The 11863-nt window shown below is 43.7% G+C and overlaps 1 protein-coding gene across 1 annotated transcript; it reads right to left on the reverse strand.

Moving 5' to 3' along the window:
* Positions 1-1573: 1573 nt before the first annotated feature.
* Positions 1574-3267, reverse strand: LOC148015295 (RNI-like superfamily protein). The gene is made up of 2 exons (XM_087665273.1): positions 1983-3267; positions 1574-1769 (listed from the first exon to the last, which is right to left on the reverse strand). Exon 1 carries the CDS (start codon positions 3185-3187, stop codon positions 2099-2101), a length of 1089 nt encoding a protein of 362 aa, XP_087521399.1. The 5' UTR covers positions 3188-3267; the 3' UTR covers positions 1574-1769; positions 1983-2098.
* Between the last annotated feature and the right edge of the window lie 8596 nt (positions 3268-11863).

Raw genomic sequence — 11863 nt, forward strand, 5'->3', positions numbered from 1 at the left:
TAGTTTCCTTTCATCTCTTGTGTCTCTCAAGCTTAGTAGTTTTCTCCAATAAAATTTAAATAACTCCACAAGAGTATTGCTTTTTGTAATTCTTCCATCATGTTGTTCTCGAAAAAAAGGTATATGCTTGATAGTGTGCTTTTTTCACGCCTTGGCTTCTATTTATTACCAGGGGCGCTAGAAATGCTATCACTAAAACAAACCAAACAAATAAAGGTAATCTATGTATGGTCATTCAAGGTCCACGCATGTTCAATATAGTAGTTATGAAGCTGAGTCCAAAATAGAGGAAACACATGATAGATGAAGACTAAAAATGGCTAAATCAACAGCTCCTCCAAAATGACTTGTTATACTACTTAAAGGGGGATAAACCATCCACCCAATGCCACTACCTACCTCTATTTAAAGCTTAACTTAATAAAAGCAACAGCCCTTGCTCTTCCACAAAATATATGAAGGATATGTAGCATGACAAAATAAGCAACAAATAGTGTATATTATTTGTATTTATATTTCAAAAATGCAAAGAGATCTACCTTACCAAACAAAAAGTGATAAGGGGTCTCCAACTCTACACTAAGAAAAAAGCTTTTGGCTCTCTATCTCCAACTCTTTTCACAAACGATTGAATAGGACAAGGCAACAATTTAGATAGACATGAGGAATCTCAACGTCTCAATGAACAAAGGATGGATTATCTCTTGGAAAGGAGGATCTAAAATTCAATGTATTTGTCAAACATGTACAATACCTTGAAGCACTGCTCAAACATGTATTGTCCAAGTCTAAGGAAACATTGCTATAGATGTCACTGGTAAATAATAACACCTCTTTTCATGATGATTGGATAGGACAAGGCAGCAATTTAGATAGACATGAGGAATTTCAACATCTCCATGAGCAAATGATGGATTCTCTCTTGGAAAGGAGGATCTAAAATTCAATGTATTTGTCAAACATGTACAATACCTCGAAGCACTGCTCAAACATCTATTGTCCAAGTCTAAGGAAACATTGCTATAGATGCCACTGGAAAATAATGACACCTCTCAGTCAACTTACACAGCTGATCCATTTCTCTTGCTCAGGCTTTCCTAGGACAATCATCATCAGTCATGCTAGTAAGCTCTATCTACTCAAACATCTTGAAACCATTGGAAAACAATGATGAAACATCGTAGTCAGCTTATAGATGGCCCATTCCTCTTGCTCAAGCTTTCTTAAAACAATCTTCATCAGCCATGCTAGCAAGCTCAATCTGCTCATACATCTTGAAACCGCATGCAAGGCCTCAACAACGACCACCAATCAACTAGTACATTAATTCAGGGGTGGGACTGCCAACGATTTTGTCGTGTAATAGCAAAACATGTAGACAGCCAGCCATGCGAAAAGAATATTGTGTGTGATTGTCAACATGTACTCATTCTAGCAAAACATGAAGACAAGCCAGCCATGTGAAAAGAGTATCGTGCATGAGCATATATTCATGCATGATGCCACATCTACCCTAAATACATGTCTATTTGGAAGAAAGCATAAAAAAGCATGATACAAACCTGTGCATCAAATTTAAATTTTAGTGAAGATGTAACAAGTTGCATACGATATACAGAGATCTTAGAGCCATCTTTAAGGAAGATGTGCTGTACATAAAAAAGTCATCATGAGTATGTGTATAAACTCTCCATCAAAGTTTGTCTGTTGTGAGACAATTTGCACAGCTTCAAACACCAGACATCCACCGAGATAATTGATAGCTGATGCTGCCACAAAATTGTACAAGCTTTCAAATTTGAACTAAATGTAGGCACGTACAGCTTTTCAAGTTGGAAATCATCTGATTCTATTTTTATGATAGATACAAATTTGTACAGCACTCTGCAAGCACCCAGAGCTTCATACATTGGAAGTTGTCTTGAACAATTAGAATGATTCGTGATCCAAATATGACTCCTCTGCAAAGAGATCAAACTCACCTCGTCCTTCTAGGAATGCACACAGCTGTGGCTTGCAGAGCCTGATGTGTATTGAAAATTGAATGTGTGACAAAAATCTCAGTCGTCTGCAAAGAGAACAGACTTGCCACTTCCCCCTACAACTGCAGAGTACTAGTGCTCAAAAGCATCAGCTCATTAACTTCATCAGGCACAATGGTGACATTGGGGCGAGCCATCTGGAACACCTCTAAAGCTGCATCAGAGATCGCAGTTGAATGTCTGCTCAAACACAACTGCTGAAGCCTAGGGCAATGACTCTGAAGGGCAAGCAAGCTGCCATCGGTAAAGGTGAAGCACCTGTTGACATGAAGAATTTCAAGACGGGTACAGGACTCAACCATGGCCTGCCAGCCATGAGCCGTGACCCCAGAGCAAACCGCCAAATTCAATTCGCGCAGGTTGCAACATCCCCTAACAATGATCTCCAATGCTGTGTCATTCAGGACCCGGCACTTGCGAAGGCTCAGAGCCTCAAGCACTGTGCATGTTCGGCCAATGCTTTCTAATGTTGCAGGTCCCAATCCTGCTATGCTGCTGTCGTACCTGCAGTCCCCCAGGTCCAGAACCTGCAACCTGGTTGCTCCTCTCAGCCCCTCCTGCAAACCTGCGTCACTGAGCTTGCACTCCCCGGCACGCACAATCTTGAGGCTCCTGCCATGGCGCAGCCCCCAGCCAATTATGCCAATGCAGTTGGTTATGGTCAGGGATGCAAGGCGAGGGCATGCATTCGCCACAGCCTCGATGCCGCAGTCGGTGACATGCATGCAGGAGGAGAGGTCCAGGGTCTCGAGGCAGGGGCAGGAAGAGGCAATGATGGCAATGGCAGGGTCGGTGATGTCGAGGCAGCGGAGGAACTGCAACTCCCTCACGGAGACAAGGGGTTTAGCGAGGGCGGAGACGAGGGGGGTGCGGTAGCGGTAGCGGAAGGAGATGCGGGAGACGTGCGGGCACTGGCGCAGGAGATGGCAGGGTTGGTAGTGTAGGGTGAAGCGGAGGCCTGTGCGCAGGAGGCGGTCGATCTTCCGCCATCGCTGGCAGGCGAGGGAGGCAGCGTCCCTGTCGCCGCTGCCGCCCCGCGAAGGCTTCTGCAAACACTGCAAGATCAACGACAGGCACTCGTCTGGCAAATCCTCGACGCTCGTGGTCGTCGTCCCGCTTCCTTCCTTCGTTGCTTTCTCTACCATAGCCAAGGATTTAGCCTCAAAGCATCCCTCTCCCGCACAACGAATATCGGACTGTTGATAAAATTTCCCGTGTGGAAGAAGGGGCTCTCTTTTCTTATTTGCCCCTAGAGTGCTCCACATCATTAGCTTCTCCCATGGACTCACACCGGAAGAAGGGGCTCTCTTTTCTTATTTGCCCCTAGAGTGCTCCACATCATTAGCTTCTCCCATGGACTCACACCCCCTCCCCCCCCCCCCCCCCCCCCCCTTCTTCCATTAAAGGATATGGCCTTTGTAGCTATACCATAGCATTGGAGTTAGAAACACTATGTAAGGAGTAGTAGTGATTGTGAGCTTTGCTTAGTTTTCACTCTATATGTGATTCTCTATACTCAATGGTGAACCCTCAGAGGTGCAATGTCACAAGGGTGTAGTCTTGAGATGTATCTCGATGTTGTATCTTTTGATATCATGAACACAAAGATTCCTTATCAATATATCTTGTATGCCATTCTGATGTGTCTTCATGAGTACGTGAAAATTGTGATATGGGGAGCTGGCAGTGTCATAAATGGTCACTGTGGGGCACCTTGAGATGCATGCTTAAATAAGATCTCTACAGGAAGGTTAAGAGGTGTGATCGAATGAGGTGCTTGCGAAATCGGTCATTGTGTTTCGATGTCACGGCTGATTCTCGTGAAGCAGCCTTGAGTATTTAGACTCGTATTAAGGAAGAATGTATGTTTTGTTGATGGCACACTCACCTGTCGGTACCTTTTAGAGAATGCAAGGTTGCGGCCCCGTCACAACCAAGCCAAGGCCTTGATAAGAGACCTATCTTTGTGAGTCTGAATATTAACACACTTCGCTCCAAGCAAGGTGAACTTGATATGCTTGCTCGGAAAGAAAACTGGTACGTGATTGGACTGCAAGAGAGCCAAATTTTCCAAGGCAGATGGCCACTACGGTTATTTGGATACGATTCATTCCAATGCATGGGCTTGAATAAGCCCAGTGAGAGAGGATTTGTTGTTGAGATGACAAGCCCAACACATGCGGACATTGATGATGGACCGCCTGGTTAGATGGGTCCACACGTCTACACTTAGCACGTCGGTGGTCATTATGCATCTCACATAGCCACTGACTCATTACTTATTATATTCAGGTCGTTACACCTATTTACAGCTGGCATAGTTATAGCGCCAGTCGACTAGTGTAGTCGGTTATTTATTGTTTGACTTAGTAGGCCACTTTCCTTTTATGTTGTATCTTATCTATACTTTGTGTACATTGTAAAGTGTGTGGAAGAAGAAGAAGAAATCATCAAGAAAACGTTTTGGCCTCCATCTCTCTTCTTGTCTCTTGAGTGAGCTTCTCCTTGTGCATTCTGTGTGTGTTCGGCGCAGCATCTTGAGCAACCCCCTCCACCACGCGATTCTTGACATGGTATCAGAGCCGCGCCATTGAGAGAGGCTGATTTCGAAGGTTGAAGCAAAGGATAAGAAGCAAGGTTCGAGCAAGCAAGCCACGGGTAAGAAGCTCTCCCATCCTTCAACTCTTTCTCTTGGATAGTACCTGTGGAGGCACCGTAAGCAGGGCAGAGCAAAAATCTCAGATTGCAGTGAGATTTGGTGTGCGCGAAGAGCGCTGTGTATTGCAGTTATTTTGGACATCTGAGACCGTTTCAGGGCCCGTTTTAGAGCCGCAAGGTTGCGGACAGCAGTTTCAGGGTACACTGTGACTTCAACTATATTGACCGAAAGTGGGTGCGTAGGTTACAAATTTTAAATTTGTAAGTTCAAAGGTGTTTACCAGTGAGTAAACACAAGGTTTATCTGCAAACAGGTTGCAGATTGCATGTATTGTTGAGCAAATAGTGGAAAAGGCTGTCTAGTGTATTGCTGTGCACTACAAGTCTAGGGTTGCAGAAGATTTGCTTGCTGTTGGTATTAATTTTGTGATAATGGCAGAGAACAGTGGAAGCCCCATCATTGAGAAGCTCGACAAGAACAACTACCCTTCATGGAAGTTCCGTGTCACGAACTTCCTTATTGGAAAATGCCTCTACGAGTTCGTTTCAGGTGAAGAAAAGGAGCCGGAGATGAGTGATCCTCCAATTGCAGAAGAGACAAAGGCACGGAAAGAATGGAATGCAAAGGATAAAAAGGTCATGTATTGGTTGTCTGCAGTAATTGACAATAATATGCTGGGACACATTAGAAATGTAGAGAATTCATATGCAGTTTGGACTATACTTGAAAGTATGTTTTTTGTAAATACAAAGGCACGAAAGATTCAACTCAAGCAAGAGTTGAATACATTAAAGAAAGGGAAGATGTCTATCAATGAGTATGCATTGAAGGTAAAAAGCATTGCAGATGCATTGGCAGCGATTGATGCAATGCCCGATGATGATGATTTGGTGTCGTCTACCTTGGGTGGACTTAACAATGAAAAGGCTTGGAAGTCTTTTGTAACTTCCGTATATGTCAGAAAGCCATTTCCAGATTTCGATCAATTGGTCTCCCTTATGATCACTGAAGAGATCAACATGCAGAGTGAGACATCTGAAAGAAGTGGTGAACAGGTCCAAGCTTTCTACTCCAGTTCTGGAAGGGGACGTGGCAAGTTCTCTTCAAGAGGCCGTGGTACAGGACGTGGTAGTGACAACCAACAAAACAGATTGAATCAGCAATTTGGCGATATGCAGGTTTCAGGAGGTCGTGGTAACTTTAGAGACAGGGGGGGCTTTAGAGGAAGAGGTGGATGGGAGAACAGAGGTTCTAACAACTCTGGTATTGTGTGCCACTAGAGTGGCAAAACATGTCATATTGTAGCCCAATGTTATGCTAAGAAAGATGATATCCGCAGTGGTAAGTTGCAGCAAGGAAACTATGCATCGTCTTCACGACAGAATGAAGATAAAAATGAACGTTTGTTCGTTATGCAGCATATGCTGAATGCTGTTACAGGAAAGGGAACACATGAAGATGTTTGGTATGTTGATTCAGGTGCATCCAATCATATGACCAGCCATGCAGAATGGTTTGGAGAGATGCAGGATTTGCAAAATGTAGGTTATGTGCAGACGGGTGATGACTCATGCTACCCAATTTCACACATTGGAAAAGTTCCCTTGTCCTTGCATGATGGTAAGACAAAGAGTCTTTCAGATGTATTACATGTGCCATCTATTACAAAGAACTTGGTGTCAGTCGGTCAAATGGTAGAGCAAGGGCTGCAAGTCAGATTTAATGCAAAGGGCTGCTTTGTAGAAGACTTCAATGACAAGTGCAGGTTGGTAGCAAAGGGAAGTAGAGCTGGACGTATGTTCACTCTAGATGTTGGAATTCCTACTATGAATGCTGCTATGTATGCCAAAGGAAAATGTGTTGTTGCAGACATCGAAATTTGGCACAAACGCATTGGATATGCAAATGTACAAAGGCTGAAATTAATGCAGTCCAAAGGGTTGGTTACAGGTTTGCCTACATTTAATGTTGCAAAATTTCAGAAGGTATGTGAAGCATGTCAGTTTGGTAAGCAGGCAAGACAACCCTTTTCACATGACAGAGATGTAAGCAGAAATATCCTTGATGTTGTGCATACAGACATTTGGGGGTCTACACAAAATGTATCTCTTGGAGGTAGTTCATACTTCGTCACATTCATTGATGATTGTTCTAGAAAGTAGTGGGTATAATTTATGAAGGAAAAGAGTGAAGCTTTTGAGCACTTTAGAACTTTCAAGGCTGCAGTTGAAAGAGAAACAGGCTTGAAAGTAAAGTGCTTAAGGTCAAATGGAGGGGAGAGTACCTCTCCAATGAGTTCAGTGATTTTCTGAGGTCTCATGGGATAAAGAGATAGTTCACATGCAGGTATACCCCACAGCAAAATGGGGTTGCAGAAATGAAAAATAGGCATATTGCAGAAGTTGCACGCGCCTTGATGGCTGAAAAGAATATGCCTAAGCATTTTTGGTCTGAGGCTGTTCATACTGCTGTTTATATTATGAACAGAACTCCCACAGTTGCAGTTCATGGTATGACCCCTGAAGAATGTTTTACAAGTAAGAAGCCTGATGTTTCACACTTGAAAGTATTTGGCTACATTGCGTATGTTCATGTGCCAGATGAGTTGCGGAAGAAACTGGATCCAAAGGCTGAAAAGTGTGTCTTTATTGGATACTCTTTAGAGTAGAAAGGGTATCGCTGTTACAACCCTGTCACATGTAAGTTCAGAGTGAGCAGGGATGTTATCTTTGATGAAATGAGCAGTTGGTATGCATTTAGTGGTGATGCATTGGATGATGATGATGATCATGACACTCATGTGCAGGCTGAAAAGCAAGAATCACGAACTCTTAGCGGACCAGAGACATCATCTGGTAGTCCTTGGTCTGGGAGACTAAGGAATATCTCTACATCTTCAGGTGCATCTAGTAGCACTACAGGTAAAGACAAAGGGAATAATAAAGTGTCAGAAGGCATTGATGCAATTCTTGATGGAGACTCCAATGGCTCAGAGAGCTTAGATGATGAGCTTGGCATTCCTTCAGTGAGGACTCCATGTGTGCAGAGAGCACGCGTTAATGCAAAGACTCCATTGAGTGATCCAGTGGTACGCAAGTCTAGCAGGGTGAGATACCCTATTAAAAGAATTGGTTTTGAAGGTTATGCAGCTCACCATTATGCTTATATGGTGAAACTAGTTGAGGATGTTGAGCCCACATGTTTTGAGGAGGCTGTTGGTCATGCTCATTGGGATGCAGCAATGGATGAGGAGATGGCTGCATTAGAGGCCAATAAGACTTGGGATCTAGTATCATTGCCGAAGGGAAAGAAAGCTATTGGATGTAAGTGGGTTTATAAGATTAAGCACAATGCAGATGGTTCTATTAGCATGTACAAAGCTAGGCTGGTTGCAAAAGGCTATGCCCAGACATATGGCATAGATTATGATGAAACCTTCAGTCCAGTTGCTAGGGTGGCAACTGCCAGATGTGTGATTGCTTTGGCAGCAGCCAAAGGTTGGAGGTTGCAGCAAATGGATGTAAAGAATGCATTCTTGCATGGTGATTTGCAGGAAGAAGTGTATATGGATCAGCTAGCAGGTTATGAAGATTTAGAGCATCCCACGTATGTGTGCAGGTTGAAGAAGGCACTCTATGGGCTCAAGCAAGCACCTAGAGCATGGTCTGACAAGATCAGAGAGTATCTTATCAATATTGGCTTTTATGTTTCTGATGCTGATCACTCACTTTATGTGAGAAAGGGAGATGTAGGTTTGGTCATCATAGTCATCTATGTGGATGACTTGATTATTACAGGTGATAGTGATAGTGGGATTGCTGAAGTCAAGGGCTGTTTGAAGATGAAGTTTGAGATGAAGGATTTAGGTGAGCTAAGGTACTTCCTTGGCATTGAGGTGATTAGATGTGATGATGGTATATGGCTGTCCCAAAGACAGTATGGCTTGGATATGTTGTCCAAGTATGGTATGACTGCATGCAAACCACTTTCAGTCCCGTTGGAGCATAATGTAAAGCTGAGTGCTGATGTTGGGGATGAGATAGAAGACCCTACTATGTTCAGGAGGATAGTGGGGAGTTTGATCTACATGACCATTACAAGGCCAGACTTGAGCTACGCTGTTGGTCTTGTGAGTCAGTTTATGCAAGTACCTAGAAAGCCACATTTGGATGCAGTCAGACGCATATTGAGATATGTGAAGTCCACATTACATTATGGACTTTTCTATGAGACAGGTACAGATGTACAGGTATTTGGATACACAGATGCAGATTGGGCTGGTAGTATGTCTAATAGAAGATCTACTAGCGGATACATGTTCTCTCTTGGTAGTGCAGCAGTTGCATGGAGCAGCAAAAAGCAATCTACAGTTGCTTTGTCGAGTACAGAGGCTGAGTATAGAGGTACTGATGTTGCAGCATGTGAGGTAGTATGGCTGCAAAAGCTATTGGCTGATTTGGATGTCTAGGTGGAAGGTCTAGTTGTCATTTACTGTGACAATATGAGCAGTATACAGCTGGCTAGGAACCCTGTGTTCCATGCCAGGACAAAACATATTGAGGTACACTACCACTTTGTGAGAGAGAAGGTACTAGCAGGTGAGATTGACTTGGTGTATGTCAGCACACAGGATCAGATAGCTGACATCTTCACGAAGGCATTGGGTACAGAGAAGCTTCAAAAGTTTCGAAGCTTACTTGGAGTTGCAGAGATGCAGTTGAACTTGAGGGGGAGTGTTGAGATGACAAGCTCAACACATGCGGACATTGATGATGGACCACCTGGTTAGATGGGTCCACACGTCTACACTTAGCACGTCGGTGGTCATTATGCATCTCATATGGCCACTAACTCATTACTTATTATATTCAGGTCGTTACACCTATTTACAGCTAGCATAGTTATAGCGCCAGTCGACTAGTGTAGTCGGTTATTCATTGTTTGACTTAGTAGGCCACTTTCCTTTTATGTTGTATCTTATCTATACTTTGTGTACATTGTAAAGTGTGTGGAAGAAGAAGAAGAAATCAGCAAGAAAACGTCTTGGCCTCCATCTCTCTTCTTGTCTCTTGAGTGAGCTTCTCCTTGTGCATTCTATGTGTGTTCGGCGCAACATCTTGAGCAACCCCCTCCACCATGCGATTCTTGACATTGGTCACCATAATCTCATAGGATTATCGAGCATTTGAGCTATGCCAATCGACTCCCAACTGCCTACTCGTGCAGTTTTTCCCCTGCGGCGGCACAGGGAGGCAAGGGCCATGGATCCATGGGAATGTGTATATCCCCTAGAAGCAGCTGTGCACAACTTGAAGAGAAGTCCTAAGGGATGTGTGCTAGAAGTTGAGGACCCTACATTGAAAAGGCATCCCAATCATTGTCAGGGGTGATTGGTATTGTAAGCAAAGGATACTAAGTCGGTATTTGGAGGCACACTACCCCGAATTCTCTATATCACACACTGTTGGCTCTAGGCTTACATACCATTCCAAGATGGGGCATGGAAAGTCGTGGACCTGGATTTTTACATCACGAATGATGCTGCGATTGCTAGACTCTCAGTAGCCCATGTCTTCAGAGAAACTGACATATCCAACCACTGGCTTGTCACCTGTAAGATGCAGGCAATGGATGATGTGGTAACGGTCCCAAACCCCAATACTCCACATGTGCTCTTGCATCGATGCGAGTAGGGTAGATGCAGTGGCGAATGCCTTCCTATTTAGCAATAGATGGGCATCATTAATCAACCTTAATGAGGAAGTAGAAGGAGAGGGTCCACTCCTAGAACAATTGGCAAGGGCCTTCATTGACACAATGCCGACCACTAGAAGTATATGGATATAGGCTTGCATCTAAGGCCCCACATCAAGGACTTAGATGTTCCTATCACATGGTACAAGGTCTTGAAATGTACTTATGAAACTTAAACGGCACGAAGCCACATGCATAGATGGCATCCCTCTAGAGGTATTCAAGATTGCATACAAGAACGATGGATGCCATTGACAAAGGGAGATCTCGAAGTCCCCTTCTAGGCTAGCAATGTTAACGGTATTGAATGTGATATTTGAGGCTGATAAGATTGCGGAGGTGTTGGAGTCATCCATAGTGGTCTCCATTCCGAAGAAGGGTGATCTCACCGATCTTGACAATTACCGCGGCATATCTCTAACATCACTACTGCTCAAAGTGCTAACGTCAATTGTACTCTCTAGGATCTATAAGGCTATAGATGTTAGAATATCAAGCTCCCATTATTCTCCTGTCAGTATGTATGACCGACATTAGCTGTGTCCAGCTATATCAGCAAGTGTGGGACATTAAATAAGTCGGTGGTCTTAGACCCAGTGTGAATGGTCCTACAGACCTTAGTACTATTGTATACATTTATGTTATGTGTGTGGTCTATTAGATAATGGAAGAAGGAGAGAGCACTTAGCTCTTCACTCTTGTCTCTGTCTTTGAATCGTAACATGGTATCAGAGCACCCATGACTGGGCTCTGTGGAGTGCATGCAGAAAGAAGACTTGAAGACTGACCTGCCAAAGTTGAAAAGAGAAGAGGGCTGCCTGTCATTTCTCACCATTGCTCACACAGGGTATGCATTGTTGTCATTTGGTCTTGATCTTGCTCAAGAGTTGTTCCTGACCTGGTTGGAGTCTCTCAAAGGCTCTATTGAACATCTTGGAGAAGGTATTGAGCATCATTGGTGAAGAAGCTTGCTGCTGTGAACTCCCCAGGCTGCCAACATGTTTGCGCCACGTCAGAAGACTGCCTCTGTTGGCTGAAAATCAAGCCATTGATCATCTACCAAGTGCTATAAAGCATGTTTGCACACTTTAGAAGGTACTTGAACACTACAAGATGCTATTGCTTGGGTAGGATCTTTGCTATGAGCTGGAATCAGAGTATACAGATTTGTAAAACGGTCTTAAACTGTTGGAAAAGTGAAAGGAAAGCTTGCATTTGATCATCTTTGAGCTACAGAAGCTCCTAGTCATGCCTAAAAGCATCAACAAGACTTAGACATTTGCTTGGAGGCCATATGTCCATGTTCTCATGTGCTGGAGCTGATATGTTATGATTGAAATATTCTGATCTGGAAGCCATTGACAGGCTAAAAATTGTCATTGAATGAGGGCAGCAAGCATCATCTTCT

This window comes from Lygodium microphyllum, chromosome 24 (genome assembly GCF_053477565.2).
Source record: "Lygodium microphyllum isolate KBCC chromosome 24, Lygodium_microphyllum_v1.1.10, whole genome shotgun sequence".
Taxonomy (NCBI): domain Eukaryota; kingdom Viridiplantae; phylum Streptophyta; class Polypodiopsida; order Schizaeales; family Lygodiaceae; genus Lygodium; species Lygodium microphyllum.

What these genes read in the sequence shown, in the direction of transcription:
- LOC148015295 (XM_087665273.1), bottom strand. Translation starts at nt 3,187, where the DNA reads ATGGTAGAGAAAGCAACGAAGGAAGGAAGCGGGACGACGACCACGAGC.